Source organism: Myotis lucifugus, unplaced genomic scaffold (genome assembly GCF_000147115.1).
Source record: "Myotis lucifugus unplaced genomic scaffold, Myoluc2.0 scaffold_196, whole genome shotgun sequence".
NCBI classification, from domain to species: Eukaryota; Metazoa; Chordata; class Mammalia; order Chiroptera; family Vespertilionidae; genus Myotis; species Myotis lucifugus.
In genome coordinates this window covers 1498475-1517148 of record NW_005871244.1, presented here as the reverse complement: position 1 = coordinate 1517148, position 18674 = coordinate 1498475, and the positions used below count along the sequence as shown (strand labels likewise).

The window sequence follows — 18674 nt, the reverse complement described above, 5'->3', positions numbered from 1 at the left end:
TATGTTAAAAAGTATTACTGAATCTCACCCAGCTGGCGTGGCCCAGTGGTTGAGCATCGATCTATGAACTAGGAGGTAATGGTTCGATTCCAGGTTGGGGCACATGCCCAGGTTGTGGGCTTGATCCCCAGTAGGGGGCATGCAGGAGATAGCTGATTGATGATTCTCTCTCATCATTGATGTGTCTCTCTCTCCCACTCCCTTCCTCTCTGAAATCAATAAAAATATATTTTTAAAAAAGTATTACTGAATCTGTAAATGTAAAAATAATTAAGTAGTTAATAAATCTTTTTTAGAAGTGAGCTTGCTAGTTGGAATTTGCAGTTGCCTTTTATACTATCCTCCCCCAACCCTGATATGCTGCTTACCTGATTTTATGATTAGAAATCAATAGGTACAAAATTGAAAGTCATCAAAAACACACAGGACACCAGGCTGGATAAGGCTGTGCTTTATTACATGCATAATTACAAATCTGTGCTAAGTGGAAATGTATAAAGCAATGGCAACCTGGGTTTAAGCCACACAGAGAAAGGACTAGACAATCCCATTAACCCTTCTGCCAAAGTCCATTCCATTGCCTTTAACATGATTATTTCTATTTCATACAATTTGCATAGCACTTACTAGTCAAAGTACTTTCCATTCATTGTCTCAATTTATCCTCACAACAACCCTGTGAGGTAGGTAGGGCAATTAACACTATCCCCATTTTACAGATGGGAACACTGAGGCACAGAACGGTTAAGATCTCGAGGCTAGTTAGTAGAAGCATAGGGAATAAATAACTCCCCAGCCCATGTCTTCCTTTTTAGACTGTTGCTATGCATGATCAAGGAGCAGAATGAAGTGAGCAGTGACTCACAGCTTTGGTACAGGCTGTACCTATGAACAGGGACCAACATCTCTAAAAGTTAGAATAAAGCTAAGAAAGCATGACTATAAGGGTTGGCAACATTCAGATAAATAAACACTCTGAACAGCTCAGCTTCCTGTGGAAACTCAGGCTATATTAGCTTTGGTTGCCTAGTTGATGTCTATACATTAGCTTCAGTTAAACTTCTACCAACTCTTATAAACTAAAATGTTTAGTCAGACAGATTTTCTTTGGCTACCATAGCTGGAGCCGGTTCTATGAATGAGCTTATTACAGAGATATTCCTATAGTGGCCCATGGGCTAGAACCCTCTGATCCTCCTGGCCTCATTGGCTCACCCAAAGGGTGGTATTTCTCCCATAGCCAGAGATGAATGGACAGAGGTAAGAGGATGATGTTGGCCTTGGTCAAATGAAGAAGACTGATATCAATGTCATCATGACATCAATGTCATCCTTAAGTGATATGACCTGGGTGCTGTCTATCAGGCTCAACTCCTTTCTGGCCTGTACCTGGTTAGCAGCATAGCTTCAAAAGACAGTTTAAAAGAACAAAATATTAAGCACGTCATTTTTTATCTAGAATGAAACATATTCTTAATCATTACATAGTCCCAAAGGACCAAATATATAATAAAAAAGTAAATACTTAATAAAAAGCTAGTACTAAAAAGGCAGGATAATGGGAGAGAAAAGAGGGATAAGGGATAAAGTAAAATGGAGGAGGGGAAAGGAATACTCTTGAATGTCAATATATTTTGAGGTACACTCAGTATGATAATGAGGCTGAAGATTCCTGCCTTGATAAAACCGTCTCAGGCCACTCCCTTGTCCCCATTTTGCCAGGTGGCATTTCACTTACCAAATCCTAGACTGCCTCTGACTTTCAATAGATTTGGACTAGTACATAATAGGTTTATCAATGAATACTTCATATATCTACCTTCAGGATGCTAAAGCCCTTGACACTCCCAATAAATACCACTAGCTTTTGCCCTTGCAGTGGAACAAAGGGCCATTGGCCCCATCAAGTCAAAATTATCTTCTATTCTGTTTTCAGAATGATCCTCTCCTTTCTCCAAGGTCCACATTTGAAACAATATGCTTGTAACAATTGAGAACATTTTGAACTTAAGGGAGGAAGGAGAGAAAGAGAGAGAGAGAGGCGGGGGGGCGAGAGGGGGAGAGGGTGAGATAAAAGGAAGAGAGAGAGGCAAAGACCACTTTTTTAAAATCCTCATAATTTTATAGTCTCACATGCCTTCTTTAAGCAAGGCATTCATTCAATGAGTGTGCAAAGAGAGGCTGAAGACCCTTTGGCAGGAACTTAGAGGTAGGAATTTATGACTGCAGGGTTGGGCTGAGTGACCCAATAAGCTCCATGCAAGAAACGCAAACTCTGCACATTGAATACTTTCTTTCTTTCTTAGGTGATCTGGCAAAAATCAGATTACACAGTGGAAAAACCAATTTTGTTCCCTACATCACTTGAAAACTTTACCCAGGACCAGATGTTATGAAATAAGACCCTGGCCAGCAAATGTTTGGGGAATAACCTGAATTTGCTAACACCTGCTATTCTAAGAACTCTCCTCGGAGCAAACAACTGAAATTGAACCAGAGAAAAAGTCCTGTGGTCACCACAGGTATACTACACTGATTTCCTATCAAATTTACACAGCTCCCTGAGCTCTGATCTGAGAAACCCTCACATTTTTCTTTCTAATATAAATAAGTATATACTGGGGAGGCTAAAATATAGATTTAAAAATATTTTGTTATCAAAATTCAAGGAAATCTCCCTAAAGCTTATCATTTAGGCAATGGCAGTAGTGGCTCCTCACCTTTAAGAGCAGATGTCTTGTCTTATGTCAGCCCTTTCCATAAAAGTAGACTCACTCTAGCTAAATACTTTTGCTTGGAAGGCCTGGTCTTTGGAAGACTATTTGACTTTTTTTCCCTTGGGGCACATGATCAAGCAGTTTATAAATGCCAAGATGTGTGGCTGGCCTTCCTTCCACCATCTTACATAAACTCATACTTTTTTCTTACTAGGGCTTTTCCACTGCCATAACTCTCCATTCCCTCTCCAAAGGGAATCCAAGCAATCTCAGAGATGGTTTAAAAAAAGTCAAGGTTTTAGGATATTCAGAGCACATATATAGACATCTATTTTTTAAAGGACTCCATAGTCAACCTCCCCTTTACTTTCTAAATTCCTAATTTTTCTCAGGGTTTTCAAGAGCTCAATACTCTGTGCACTGCCGTGGAAGATGCTCTCCTGCTTTCTCCGAACTGATGGATTGCATGTATTTGGCTCTGATCCAATGCAGGTAAGTCAATAATTCACAGTACAATGTGGTCAGTCATCAGTAAGTACTTTGGCAATATAAAACACACTGGTTGTTTCAAATTCTCTATATTGTCTTCACAATCATTAAAAACTCAGCTTCAAAAATTGCACTCCTTATGATTTTAAAAAGATACTGCAGGGTAACAAGTACACTTTCCTTCTTATCACCAAACAAAACAAACCAAGATCAAGACTCAAATGGGATAGGTGATTTAAATACTTAAAACATAGAGCAACAATTATGTCCCATGATGGACTCTATTATATGCTAAGTTTTAAAAAACATATTTGCTTCCCCCACACCTGAACAGGTTCATAACATGATTGAGAATTATTTCGCAGCCTTAGACCATACTAAGTCTCCATTACTTTATCATCCTCATGTTTAAACACAATTGAAGGCTGGCTAGAGAAATTTATACTGTGCTCTGTTCTTTCTGTAAAGCATTCGGATTCAGCCCTTGGTACCAAAAACAATTGAAGTGCTTTGTAGTAAATCAGCAAATTAATAATTTATTCTGCCAGCTGGCAAATCCAAAGTATTGTCAGTGTCAGATTATACACCAGAGGATATCTGTTCTATGGACGATACCACCTCTGCTCCACAGCTGGGCTGAGCCAGAAGGAGGCCAGAGCCAGAAAAGAGCAAAGTATCTGAACAAACTTCTAAATACAAATGATCTTGAGAATGGCCATTACTTTGCATTTTCAGTCCCCTAATTCTTCCCTCTAATGGTATAACTAATCATCCATTAAGTGCTTGAGGTTCATTAATTTTTTACATTAAAGATCTGAAGATACAAAATATAGCAGACTTTTACAAATCTATAGATTTTCATTCCTTTCATGACTGGATATTATTCCTCAGAAAATCCTGAAGTGCTTATTGGCATTTTTTTGTAAATCCTTCCCTTGTTTCGGGCAATCTCCTTTTGTTAATACCAAACTAGACTAGTTTAAATTCATATTCATTTTTAAATCACAGATTATCTTGTCTTTTGCCATTGAGGCCTGTGGACATCTGACAGACCTCCCTAATTCAGCTTTGTTTGCTGGCTAAGTGTGTGCAACTGCTGAATTAGCAATGTCAGAAAGAACATTTTCCTTTGCCTCAAGACAAGAAACTCTTGAGTGGTGAAGTGCTGAGTTAGCAGTCTAGCAGGGAGCTCTAGCTGCAATTAGCCAACCTTTGAGCCAAACCATAGGATTTGACATATAATGCATACCATACACTATAGCTACTTCTAGCATATGAGTTACATGGATTCCTGAGAAGCTGAGGTTAATGGATGAAACTTATCAGGAGTGAGGTATCAAAGGGATATTATTCTCTGGAGGGCCAATCGGTTCTTAGCATCTAGAAAGTTTACCTTGGCACAGTGTTATCTGATTTCTTGAATTTAGTCTCTGAAGTAGCACCTTAACACTGGCTCATCTGTCTAAAATTATAAACGGAGCCTAAAAGAAACACAAAGGCAAACTTAGAAATCCCTCCATATCGCTGCTGCACTACGAAATACAACCAAATCTTTCATTGTCACCAAATACCAGAAAAACGAACATTTCCTGTTTTGCAAACTTTAGTTGGGTAGCTAATAAGATAGGTAATGATCCATAAATTTACAGATAAGAACTTTGATTTCTACACAATGTACAGGGGTGGTCAGGCAAAATAGCCACATCTCATGCAAGTGAATCAGTAATATGGAAGGGACGAAGGATGTAAAGTTGCTGAGTTATGACTATCATAAAATATATCCTAGAGTTTTTTCGTTTTCATTAAAATGCTAGAGCAATATACTTAAAATAAGAAACTCTGGACTGCTTTGATATTTTAAAGATAAAAGTAAAAATAAGCCTTGACTACCTAGTTCTAGATAATAACATAATTTCATATTTGGGAAAGATAAGAACTAAGGGTTAAAAAAAGCTTAGACTCTGGGATCAGCAGCTTTAAAATGAGGTATGAAGTGCTTGGGGAAGGGAGGTGGAGGGCTGGGAAGGACATGCTGAGTGACTGCTGATTCCAGGCTAGAAGGATGGAGAGAAGCGCTGGGAACAGACTTGTAAAATGGGAAAGGCTGAACTTTCACCCCTGGCAGTTAAGTCTCACTGCTGTGGGCATTGGTGTGGAAATTGAGGCATGGTAGCAGTGACTGGGTTATAGAACAGAGCCAATGGCTGTGTGTTACCTCTGGTCCACGTGCCAAAAGATTACTGAGGCTTGGTTTATAATTTAACTAGCCCTGGGAATTATTTTTTGTAATAGGAATGATTAACTCGGGACTGAGGAGTGGGAAGGGGCAAAGAATTGAGGGGGAACAACTACACGTGGGTAAAACTGTAGAAAATGAAACAGTGATCGGAATGATGGTGGTGGCTCTGTAATTCCACCAGGTGTCCCTAGACTGTGATGTTTTCTACTGAAGTTAAGGTGGTAGGAAATTCAGACAGGCACCTTTTCAATTGGATACAAGCACCTTTGGTGTTACCAGGCCTTATCCACACTCTTGGGTCTTAGGATGGTTCTGCATTTCATTCAGAATTCTAAGGAGCTGCAAGGGAGTCACAACTGCCTATTCTGTTTCAATGCCTTGAATATATTTGAAAGTACCCAGAGCCTAAATTCATGTTCATAGGAACAATACTGGCCTGTTCTACATACTTCACACTAGGAGGAGGCATGGGTGTCCAGTTATTTTAGTACTGGTGGTTTTTATGAAGGAATGCATGAGAATGCAGATACAGCTCTGAATCTTCCCTAGTTTACCAGTATGCAGAATATTCTTACATATTCCAGAAGCCTAAAGCACCATCACTCATGGAGGTGGCATCTGGGTAAGAGAATGAGTTGGAACCTCACAAAATTTAAAGTTCCTAGTCATTGACTTTACTTAGAACTTCACTAATCATTCATCTGGAGAAATCATTCCTTGCTACTAATAAATGCATGGCAAAGTCCTTGTCTACTAGCAAACAAATACCATCTGGAAAATTACCCTTCTTAGAGCAGACAAGGAGAAAGCTCTACAACTTATCTTTGTGCACTTCAAAAGAGTACCAGGAACAAGCAAGGCATAAAATCAACCTCTCTAAATTCATTTAGAGATTAACCAAAGCAGCATTGTCTTATAATCAGATATTAAAATTAACATACACATACACACACAAACTAATAATGCTAAATATTGTAACAGGAGTAAGATAACATTTGAACTGAATTTTCACAGTCTGGAAAATGCCATTACTATTTTCCTTCTGGCTTTCTTTTCTGTGGTTGGAAAAGCAAAGCCCCTTAGTTTACACTTCATCTTCCACCAATGATAGTTAGAGTCCCAAAAAAGTGACTTTTTCATGAGTTTCCTGCAGGCTATCAGTTAGGACGGTCAACATTTTTCTTGCATAGTTTTCAGTGATTGCATATTGGCTAACAATCGTTTTAAATTTTAAAAAAATCTTTAAAAAAAGAAAAAGAATTAAACCATAGCAACCTTATTTACTCTTTCATGAAATCTTTGTAATGCAACATCACAGAAGTCTAACTGCATTTTCTCCTAAAGAGATTAACTTCCAGAAATTATTATGTAGTGCAACTGGTTAACTTGTAGGAAAGAGACAACACACTAATATAACTTCACCATCCAGATATGGGAAATGTGTTTTGGGTACCCAGTTAATAAAATATATCCACGGTCTGCAATGTCCTTCCTGTTTTGTATCCAGCACAATCCTGGGATTCTAGTTGAAGAGAATGGAATCAGGATCTTGGTTCGCCATCTGTGCTATATGCTTTAACACATCCTTCTTGGTAATGATTCCAAGCAGTCGCCTAAAAGACAAAACAAGACAATAAAACAAACAAAAAAAAAAACCTGTAGTTAAAACAACATTCTCAAAGAGGATACTTTCCCTCTTCAGTCATATTTGCCAATGCTATCTCTGATAAGGGTTTAATCTCCAAATGTTACATGGAACTCATACAACAAAAGAGAGATAAACAATCTAATAAAAAATGGGGAAAGGACCTAAATCAGTGATGGCGAACCTTTTGAGCTCGGCATGTCAGCATTTTGAAAAACCCTAACTTAACTCTGGTGCCGTATCACATATAGAAATTTTTTGATATTTGCAACCATAGTAAAACAAAGACTTATATTTTTGATATTTATTTTATATATTTAAATGCCATTTAACAAAGAAAAATCAACCAAAAAAATGAGTTCGCGTGTCACCTCTGACACGCGTGTCACAGGTTTGCCATCACTGACCTAAATACACACTTTTTAAAAGAGGACATACAAAAGGCCAAGAGACATATGAAAATATGCTCAAAGTCAATCATTCCAGAGATGCAAATCAAAACAGCAGCGAGGTACCATCTCACACCTGTCAGAATGGCTATCATCAACAAATCAACAAACAACAAGTGCTGGCAAGGATGTGGAGAAAAAGGAACCCTTGTTCACTGCTGGTGGGAATACTGGTGCAGGCACTGTGGAAAACAGTATAGAGTTTCCTCAGAAAGTTAAACATGGAACTCCCATTCGACCCAGTAATCCCACTTCTAGGAATATATCCCAAGAAATCAGAAATATCAACAGAAAAGATATATGTACCCCTATGTTCATAGCGGCACAATTTACGATAGCTAAGATTTGGAAACAGCCTAAGTGCCTATCAGCAGATGAGTGGATTTAAAAAAGTGGTACATCTACACAATGGAATACTATGCTGCTGTAAAAAAAGAAGGAATTCTTACCATTTGCAACAGCATGGATGGACCTGGAGAGCATTATGCTAAGTGAAATAAGCCAGTCAGAGAAAGATAAATATCACATGATCTCACTCATTTGTGGAATATAATGAACAACATTAACTGATGAACAAAAATAGATCCAGAGACAAAGAAACACCGAACAGACCATCCAACCTCAGAGGGAAGGCAGGGGTGGGTAGGGGAGGGGGTAAGGTAAGAGAGCAACCAAAGAACTTGTATGCATACATTTTAGCATAATTAATGGACATGGGCACTGGAGCGGTAGGGGGCTTGTCCTGGGGGGTGGGAGTGGTCGGGGAGGGGTTGATTGGGGAAAAGGGGGACATATGTAATACTTTAAACTAAAAAAAAGGGGGAAAAAGAAATATCCCAGAAAGAAAGAACTTTGGCCTTAGGAGTCAGAAGATTTATGTTTAAAGCCTACCTGTACTATATATTAACTGGGAGTGCTAGTATAAATCTTCCAACCTCACTGAAACTTGGTTTTCTCATCTTTATATAAGAATAACAAAAGTAGCCCTGGTCAGTTTAGCTCAGTGGATAGAGCGTTGGCCTAAGGACTAAAGGGTCCCAGGTTCGATTCAGGCCAAGGGCACATGCCCAGGTTTCGGGCTCGATCCCCAGTGGGGGGCATGCAGGAGGCAGCCGATCGGTGATTCTCTCTCATCATTGATGTTTCTATCTGTCTCTCCCTCTCTCTTCCTCTCTGAAATCAATAAATTAAAAAAAAGAATAACAAAAGTATTGTAAGGACCAAATACTGTACATATAATACTTAATACCATTATAATTTCATAAGAACACAGCTATTTCTTTTGTGGGGAGGAATTGAGTTATATATAATATGCAACCTGCAGTTCACATCTCTCAAACCCACTTTCTTCCTCAAACTCCTTTTTTGTAAATTATGACGATAAAAGAAACACATCCATCTTCATTTCAGAACTTCAGGAAGGCCTATAAGTGCTACTAATGTTCATGTGAATTACGTTCTTTCTTTCTCTCTACAGTCTTTCCCCCACAACCCAATTCGCCTTCACCAAAGAGCTCTTACCCATTGTGTGTAACCAGGCACTGCCGCAGTCCCAGCTTGCGGAAGATATCCACAACGATCTCCATGGGGGTAAGGTCAGTCACAGTGAAGGGGCTGAGATCCAGGATGTTCCGAAGCTTTAGAGTGGGTGGAGTGTATGGTGGCATTGGAGGAGAATGCTCGGTAAAATAAATGATGGACGTGCTCACAACTCCATCCTGTTTTTTACGAGCATTTTCTATTTGAAAAATAGGGAGAAAATGTTGAAAATTAAACTGCTATTTCTGGCTCCTAACTAGTCCCCTCTTCCCTCCATCTTCCCCCATTTTATGAATATTTATTTATTTCCACAGTGAATTCTATTATCCCTTTTCTGGAATCCTTACCAATTGAAATAATGAGATCTCTTCGGAGGACAAAACCCACAAGCCTTTGGGACTCCCGGGACACCACTACTGGGAAGCCACTGTAAGTGGTTTCACTGATTACGGTCTCTACATCTTCCACAGTCATACTGTCCTGAGTAAGGACTGTCAACAAAGGATCATTTCTCCGGGGTTTCATCACATCCATTGCCAGGGTCTTATGAGCAAACTCTTCTTTAGCTTCAAGAAAGGGGTATCCATTGAGACGGATGTGGGCATCATAGATGCCTTCCCGCCCAAGAGCATCTGCCACCCATTTGCTTGTCATTGCTGCAGCCATCAGAGGCACAATGTATTCCAAGCCACCAGTTAGTTCAAACATTATGACAACCAGAGAAACAGTCATCCGAGTCACTCCACCTGCAAAGAAACAGGCACAGGCTATTGAAGGTGGGAAGAGTATAGGATTCATTACAATTATTTACCTGCTACAGGCCTTACTCAGGTAAAGCTTACTTAACAGAAACATTGCTAAAAGGAGGTCTCACAACTGTCGACCCCAGAAATGCATTAAAGGAAGTTTACAATGGAAATGAATCAGAGTTCTCAAAATAACATCTGCAAAAGTATGAGATGCCTTCCTGATTCTTCTTTTTGTTTTATTTGTCTATTGTGCTCCCCCCATTATAAAAGTAGCTGCAGAAGAGATCCATAATCTGTGTAACACTACAGAGGCCAGAGGTTCTCTGCAATGTGCAGGCCCATTGTGGAAAATTCAGAAAATAAAAAACAAGTATATCATTACCTGTAAGTTCACTGCCCAGAAATAAGTAGAGTAAAATAACTTGAATGAATTTTTCAAGTTGTTTACTATGCCAAAAAATGTTTTTCATGAGTAAGCTCATACTACATGTTTAATTCCCCACATGTTCTCCCCTCCCCCACTTTATGCTGGGAACATTTTGTATATTATTACAAATTTATTTAACACTATTTAAATATGTTAAATATTAACATCACATTCAATGGTTGCATAGTATAACATTACATAGATGCACCATATTTTATTTAACCAGTCCCTTACTGTGTATTTAAGTTGATTCCAACTTTTTGCTATTATAAATAAAATCATGATGAACATTCTTGTGCAGATATATTTGTATACATTTCTGATACAAATTTGTATACATTTCTGATCATTTCCTCCATATGCTGGAATTTGAGAGTAGAGTTATTCTTAAAGGGGAGGAATGTAGATATATAGCAAAGAATGTTTTCTTTTTAAAGTATTTAACAATTATTTAATAAAAGAGTATGCTATCATAGACAATAGACAATTTGTAATAATATACACATGTTCCCAACATAAAGTGGGGGAGGGAGAGCATGTGAGGAATTACATATAATGTGAGCAGTCAGAGAACCACTCTCTGGGGGAAAACTTTTAACATGAAATCTGAAGGCTGAAAGGAACCAACTATGCTATGGCTGAGGGAGGAGCATTCCTAGAAGGGGCAGCAAGTACAAAGATCAGGATGAAGGAATAGGCTTGACATATCTGAAAAAACTCAGAGCGGTATGGGAAAATAAATACCTGTACTTTGGACAATCAAGAATGCTTTCTTAAAGCACTTGAAAAATGGCAAACCCAACAGAAAATGGTCACTTAAAAAAATCTGCAGTCAATTGTATTTAATATCACTCTTCTTAGTATGTCACCTGGGTAGCAACTTTGAAATCAATGCAAACACTACTCACCTAAGCAGGCTGCAGCCCCAACCATCGCATAAAGGCCAGGAGTGATACAATCAGCTCCTTGGCTACACCAGCTACTGAAGATGGCCCAGTCATGGTGGTAATAAGCCATTTGTTCCATTCCTACTCCTAAAAGTCGACCTGCTATAGCACCAACAGCCATGCTAGGGATAAAGAGACCAGAAGGGACCTGCAAAGAGAAAGTAATAGATGGTTAGTAAGAAATAATGTCATTGCCTGGTATATGTAAGGGCTAGAGGACTGACCCTCTGTGAAGCAAACAGGCCAATGACAATGTAACTATATACTATGCTAGTAAGTGGCTATAAAGATATGTGTAACTACAGGGACTAGGGGTTCTCTGGAATGTGCAGGCAAGTATGACCGCAAAGAATCTTACCCTGATTCGGGGTCCATCAGGCTAGAGCCTGAACTCTCCAGACCAACAAAGAACTGGAGGCAGAAATTAAGCCTTTCCCAAAGAAAAAGGAAAATAGATGGAGTTTCTCATATATGAAGACATTTGCCCCAATTTTTAATTCTTATCAACAACAATTATCTTTTATTGACTATCTACTATGTTCTATTCTGGATGCTCTAAAAAGATTTCAGGATGTAGGTACTCTTATTCTCAAATCACAAAGAACCTAAGATTCAGAGAAATTAAGTAATTTACCCAAGGCCAAGATTTAGTAAATACTGATGATGGAGTTTAAATGCAATGCTCATACCCACTCTTATGTACTGAATCTTAACCCACTGCTCACACAAAAAGAATGGCACATGAGGTTTCAGTTTATTTTGTGACAATACAAAGAAAGATGAAATGATTAATTATTTTAAATCAGGTAGTGATTATGGTTGCATGACTATCCAGAAAAGGAAGCCTCATCTGTCTCTCCACTCTTTTTTTTTTTAACTCCTAGGATACTACAGTGAATTCTCAATTTTCTGAGCTAAGAGAGGGACATGATGACAAAGATAATCAAAACAGAAGATTACTTTTAAATAGCTTGTGTTTGATTTTTTGGAATATATTTGAATCCAGGAAGGTCTGGTGGTCTGGGAAAATGACTTTAAATAAAAGAATGAAGCCAGAGGTGAAAATTACTTGAGAAGCACTGCAAAACTTTTCAGGGTGTTGAGGAGGATGGAAGATTTGATCTCAGAGATTTCAGTACTGTCTAAACTGCATTGCTGTCTCTAATTCCCTGGTTTGAATCTCCACTTCCCTAGAGAATGAAGGCAATAACTTGGTAGTGGGGTGCTAAAGAAAAGGCACAAATTAAAACCAGGAAGGAGGAGGAAAATACGTTAACAAATTTTCTTTTCTGGTTTCTTCTGAAACATGAAAATAATAATGGGTACTAAAAGTAAAACTTGCTGTCTTGATGTCTCATTTTGACAGTTTAAATATTAATTGAGGATCAACTGTGAATTCCTTGATAATTGGACATTGATATCAAATGTATAAAATGCATTTACATAGCCCAGCCAGTGTGGCTCAATAGTTGGATGTCAACCTATGAACCAGGAGGTCACGGTTTGAATCCTGGTCAGTTAGGGTACATGCCTGGGTTGTGGGCTCAACACCCAGTGTGGGGCGTGCAGGAGGCAGCCGATCAATGACTCTTATCACTGATGTTTCTATCTCCCTCTCCCTTCCTCTCTGAAATCAATAAAAATATATTTTAAAAAATACATTTACATATATATTGGGCTAAACTATATGAGTTGCTATTTTAGTGGTCAAAATGGTTGAATATTGGCAACTTCATTTGGTTCAACCTAATATTTTGCTTTATCAGTAAACTCTAAAGCCACCCTATAAGGACCAATACTATATTGGATAGATATTATTTTAATACACAATGCATAGAAATAAATACCTCACTATCCTTTTTGAGGGGCAAAATATTTTTTAACTAAAAAGAAGACAACATTTCTACTTAAAATCTCAACACTGAGGTTTGAATTTGGTCTAAAACTAGGCTTGGATCATTTTAGATAGAGGTACAATTGTCCAAGAAGTTATGAGGGCATATGGAGGTAAAAAGGGCTTTGGGGGTTGAGTAATAACGTTGGATGAAGTTGGAAGCGCCACCTGAGCTATGAGGATTGTGTGATATCTTGGCTCTGCCCTCCAAACCCACAGCCACACATATACCCACTGAGTACCAAAAGAATCTCCTCACCTTCATGCCAAAGGTGAATATAGTAATGACAATTTTCATTATGAGTGCCAAGGCCAGCTGCCACATGGCACTGTAGACTCCCGCACCAGCAGGTCTGTCAGGCAGGTCACCACCCTTGCTTGAGTTGAAATGGTTCTCATAATCACAGAGCTTAGAGGAGTCCAGAAGGCCACAGTCATTAAATAGTTCAGAAATGAGCTCACTTGTGCTCATTCGGGTGTATTCATTGGGGAAAGCCAGGATGGCAGTGATGGCTGTCACAACAAGTACCTCTATGACAGGATACTTGCCCAATTGGGTGGTCTTACGCTTCCGACACCAGGCAATGTTTGTGCGGATAAATAAAGCTCCCCACAGACCACCAAATATGCCCAGCAGAATGAATGGCACAAGCTCAAAGAGATGCCACGGGGTGTGAAACTCCACGTAAAATAGAACCAGACGGCTGTTCCCAAATGGATTGATGGAGCGTAGGGTAAATGCTGCCACCAAGGCAGCAAAGAACGAACGCCACAGTGTTTTGAGGGGGAAATAGTAGCTGACCTATAAGAGAGAAGGGGGAAAGGCAAACTCAGTCAATATGCAGAAACTGTTTCGGGTAAAAAGTTGGTGCTGTAGGAATTAAGAACTGAGAATGAAAACTGCCCAGAGATCTCTGGTCACATGATAAAGTACTGAGTTATGCAAAGCACTTTGGGAGTACCATGTACATAGACACTAGCCATGATTCCCAACACAAAAGCATGCATATGTGCTACAAATAGTTAAAAGTATTACCTCTTCAAGGCTGAATAATACTCCGCCAATAGGTGCCCCAAAGGCGACAGATACACCAGCTGCTGCTGCAGCCGACAAGACCTACAACCCAAAACTCAAAATTAACAATAGAATAATGCCACTTTCCTATCATCAATCACAGTTTTAAAAGGAGTGCTAGTGGCTACTAAACATTTTTTTAAAAAAACTTTACATGCTCCATATGCGGTTTATAAAAAAAGAAGTTCAATTTATACTTTGAGAGCAAACATTGTATTTGGATTTTGAACACATATTTCACATGCTGGAATAAATAAATGGTCTTTCATTTGTAATCAATCTAGGTATGCTTTATTCCAAATTATGCCCCCATCTTCAATACACACAATTCCATAACTGAATTTGAGTCTGTATTCATCACCTAAATGAAGTACTTTCAATGATGTGTTTACATAGCACTTTCTTTGTAAAGAAACACTTTTTAAATTAAATTTTAAGGAAGGTTCTAATGACACAAAACTAAAGTTACAATTAGTTCACAGCTATTCAGGAGCTGCAAATATTCATATAATAGATATTTAAGTTTTCCTATACTATGTGTCCTACTCCATGTCTAGTGACCTACGGAAAAAGAAATAGGGAGGTAACTAGAAGCAAGGTTGGGAATATATTTTGAAGGGAAGAGAAGATCTATGTATGTTTAGGTATGGAAAGATAAAGGGCTAAGAGGGAAGGGGAAAGCATGACAAACACAAGAAGTAATGGAAAGATAAAGCCTGTCATCAGATTCTGGTTGCTGTGGAGTGATAATATGATTTGGGGTAGTAAGGAAGTATTTGAAAGAAAAAGTAGACAAAAATTGAGAGTTTTTGTGTGGATGTGTTACCATTTCTTTTTTTAATTGTTGACAGTATTACAGATGTCACCCATTTTCCCCCTTTGCCCCCCCTCCACCCAGCTCCCAACCCACCCCAGGCCTTCATCACATTATTATCATCTGTGTCCATGGGTTATGCATATATGTTCTTTGGATAATCTCTTTCCATCCCCCCTACTCCCACCTCCCCTGAGTTTTTTAAGAATAAAATGGTTCTTGGCAAAATAAGTAAACAGATTTCTCTGGGAGTATAGGATGACCAAGGGAAACGAAAGGGAGGAAAGAGTGAACTCTTTGATGCTAGCTGGGGAGGACTTAGAAATTTATGGCTATAATGGTTTTCATCTGAGAAGAATGACAGTCAACATGGAGCTTGAGAAAGGGGATTTTAGTGACTGTTTAGGATGAATTACGTGGGAGAAAAATCGAGGTGGCTTGTTTGCTGTAATTTTAAGTTGTAGAGTGGAGTTTATGCCCTTACTTTTCAAATCTTTATTTTATTCAACCATCTGCCCACTTTGACCAGGCCCTGGGACACAAAAGGATTGCTACCAATCAACAGGAAAAAATAACTGGAAAGTCTAAATAAGCAATAGGAAGTCAACTAAAACCTCAAATATTCATGAGTCTAGAGAAATATATTACATCTGTTCAGAGAAACAGCCAAATCAAACTCCCCTCTCATTTTATAAGAAATTATTTGAACAAAAAATTTGAATTTTATGGAATGAAAGTAATTAGCAATCTACAGTTCCAAAGTCACTTCTACCCCTGCAAAACCAGCAACAATCAACATTTCACTCTTGTCAAAGCTGAAAAAAACAGTTTTGCCATATAACAACTTCACCAACTTAATACTATCTTTATATTCCTCTACCATTCAGATATATATGTCTCTCTCTAGCCTTCCTCTCCTGCCAGGAACTTTCCCCCCTTGAACTATCAAAATGTATTCCAGCTTTTTCAGCCATCAGTCCGTGCCTCCATAATGGTGTGCAAGAATGTCCTGGCTGATGCTCTGAAGAGTATCAACAATGCCGAAAAGAGAGGCAAACGCCAGGTTCTCATCAGGCCGTGCTCCAAAGTCATCGTCCGGTTTCTGACTGTGATGATGAAGCATGGTTACATTGGCAAATTTGAAATTATTGATGACCACAGAGCTGGGAAAATTGTTGTGAACCTCACAGGCAGGTTGAACAAGTGTGGAGTAATCAGCCCCAGATTTGATGTGCAACTCAAAGATCTAGAAAAATGGCAGAACAACTTGCTTCCGTCCCGTCAGTTTGGTTTCATTGTACTGACAACCACAGCGGGCATCGTGAACCATGAAGAAGCAAGACGAAAACACACAGGAGGGAAAATCCTGGGGTTCTTTTTCTAGGGATGTAATACATACATGCAAATAAAATGCCTCAAAGGACAAAAAAATGTATTTCATATTTAAAATTTCAACACCTTTGAGTTTCCTTCTAGGTCTTAATTTTTTTCCTTTGTTTTCAAAAATAAACCACTAGGTTCCAATTTTATGAGAAACCCTTTATAATAGAATGGCCTTGATATTGACCCATTCCATATGTGATTTCTTTGTAATTCAAGGAAAATAGAGCAAGAACCATTATTTTCTTAAATCTCTAATTATAACAGGACAAAAGTAAACAATGACCTGGAACATTTTTCTAAAATGCTCTTCCTTCTCAAAATCCTCAACATGAGAACTCTTACAGAGACGCTTTGGTGGAACTAATTTAGCGTGGTTGAGACAGAAGGCAGAGGGAGATCCAAGACACAGAGCTGAATGCCATTTGGTGTTAGGTAGAAATAAAACATGAAGAGTCTGGCATCTGAAACAAATGCTGAGTGTGTATTCTTTCATAGGAATAGACTTCTTTTTTAAAATCTTCTATTGTTTAAGTTAATTTATAATAGAAACTACACACAATTGTATAGAATTGTATATAATAAAAAGTTTAAGTCCTTACTTCACCTTTACTGTCACCTCACTTCCCATTCACCAGAAGTAGACATTTTTTTAAACAGTTTGAGGTAAAACCACTTTCCAGACATTTTCTTTCTAGGTGCATATACACACACCTATTAAAAACATTAATTAGCCCAGCCAGTGTGGCTAAGTGGTTAAGCATCAACCTGTGAACCAGAAGGTCTCAGTTTGATTCCCAGTCAGGGCACATGCCTGGGTTGTGGGCTTGATCCCCAGTGTGGGACATGCAGGAGGCAGCTGATCAATGATTCTCTCTCATCATTGATGTTTCTCTCTCTCTCTCCCTCTCCCTTCTCTAAAATCAATAAAAATATTTTTAAAAATAAATAATAATAAAAAATAAAAACACTAATTAAATTATACTAGATACATTATTCTGAAATTGTTTTTTTATAAAAAACCTAACAGTGTTCTCTGGCCATACTTTCATGTCAGTATATAAAGGGCTATCTCGGTCTTTTTAAAAGTTGCATAGTTTTCTATAGTATGGACATAAGATTGTTCAGTCAGGCCCTTGTTGTGCACATGGTGATAATTTCAGTTTTTCACTATGTTGATAAATAATGCGCTGACTATCCCCATACATCTTTGAGCACACATATGCTAGCATGTCTGTAGGATAAATTCCTAGAAGTGGAACTTCTAGGTCAAAGAGCATTTGAATTAACATTGGTAGAATCCCCAAATTTTCATCCCTAAGAATTACCATTTATGTTTTCACGCAAAACAAATAAACAAACAAAGAGAGAGAGAGAGAGAGAGAGAGAGAGAGAGAGAGAGAGACTGTTAAGGCCGTTTGTTATTACCTCTCTGCGTTTGGCTTCATTCTTCCTGTATTTGTTGAAGCAGTGGCACAGGATGTTCCCACAACAGCAAGCCACGTGCACTAGAGGGCCCTCTTTGCCCAGGCTCAAGCCAGAAGACACTGCCAGCACCAACGTGATGGTTTTGATAATCAGGGTCCACTTACCCAAGTAGCCCCTAATAATAAAACCACTCAAGATCGTTTTTATCTGCAGGTCAAACACAGAGAGACTGGATATAGACTAAGCAAGTAAACCAAACTAAGAAGCAATAATCTGGACCTCATTATGGAAACTATACCTTTTTAACATACAAATGCTAGACCTACAGTGATCCTAGTTTGGGAGGGAGGCCAGGAACCCAAGAAAGTGAGAACTGTTCTTTAAGTTTTCATGTTTCTTGTTTCATTTTTGGCCATGTGATAGCTGGGCAAGGGAGTATTGTAAGTATGAGAGTGTGTATATGGAGAAGGGGAGTTGGAAAGGGAAGGTATTTTCCTTACAGACTAATATAGCCTTGATTCCCTGCCAGAAAAATCTGTAACTGTGACTTCGTCAGGAAACAGAGAGGGGCAAGGTCATCTGGGTAACCTTAAATCTCAGTGGTTTCAATCAATGTCAAGCAATCTAAATAAAAAAATAATTAGAAACAGGGTTTTAATCACCCTTTTTTCTAGCCTGAATCAGATTGTAGAAAATACAGCCAAATAGTTTTATTTATTCTGCTATAACAAAGTTGACAATTCCACTACATTTTCAGGCCAGAATCTTGAGATCTACCCTGGGAAGCTTCTTGAGTAGAGGGTGGTAGAGGTCTTCAGGGGCCTAGTTCTCCAGTAACCCACAGGAGGCTAGGAATCAACTCCTTTTAATATCCAGGTGGCT

The 18674-nt window shown here is 38.6% G+C and overlaps 1 protein-coding gene and 1 pseudogene across 2 annotated transcripts in view; one reads left to right on the top strand and one right to left on the bottom strand.

Annotated features, from left to right (window-relative positions):
- Window positions 1–435: 435 nt before the first annotated feature.
- Window positions 436–18674, bottom strand: part of CLCN5 (chloride voltage-gated channel 5) — a 157499-nt gene continuing 139260 nt past the window's right edge. Inside the window, exons 10-16 of the mRNA XM_006097204.3 lie at window positions 17793–17999; window positions 14132–14212; window positions 13355–13897; window positions 11163–11349; window positions 9426–9824; window positions 9061–9277; window positions 436–7058 (exon numbers count right to left, since the gene is read on the bottom strand). Of these exons, the coding sequence (XP_006097266.1) occupies window positions 6968–7058; window positions 9061–9277; window positions 9426–9824; window positions 11163–11349; window positions 13355–13897; window positions 14132–14212; window positions 17793–17999 (1725 nt within the window). The 3' untranslated portion in view covers window positions 436–6967. The remainder of the gene's footprint in view (window positions 7059–9060; window positions 9278–9425; window positions 9825–11162; window positions 11350–13354; window positions 13898–14131; window positions 14213–17792; window positions 18000–18674) is intronic.
- Window positions 15967–16402, top strand: LOC102435549 (annotated as a pseudogene). The gene has a single exon (XR_001349898.2). The product of XR_001349898.2 is annotated as a 40S ribosomal protein S15a pseudogene (transcript).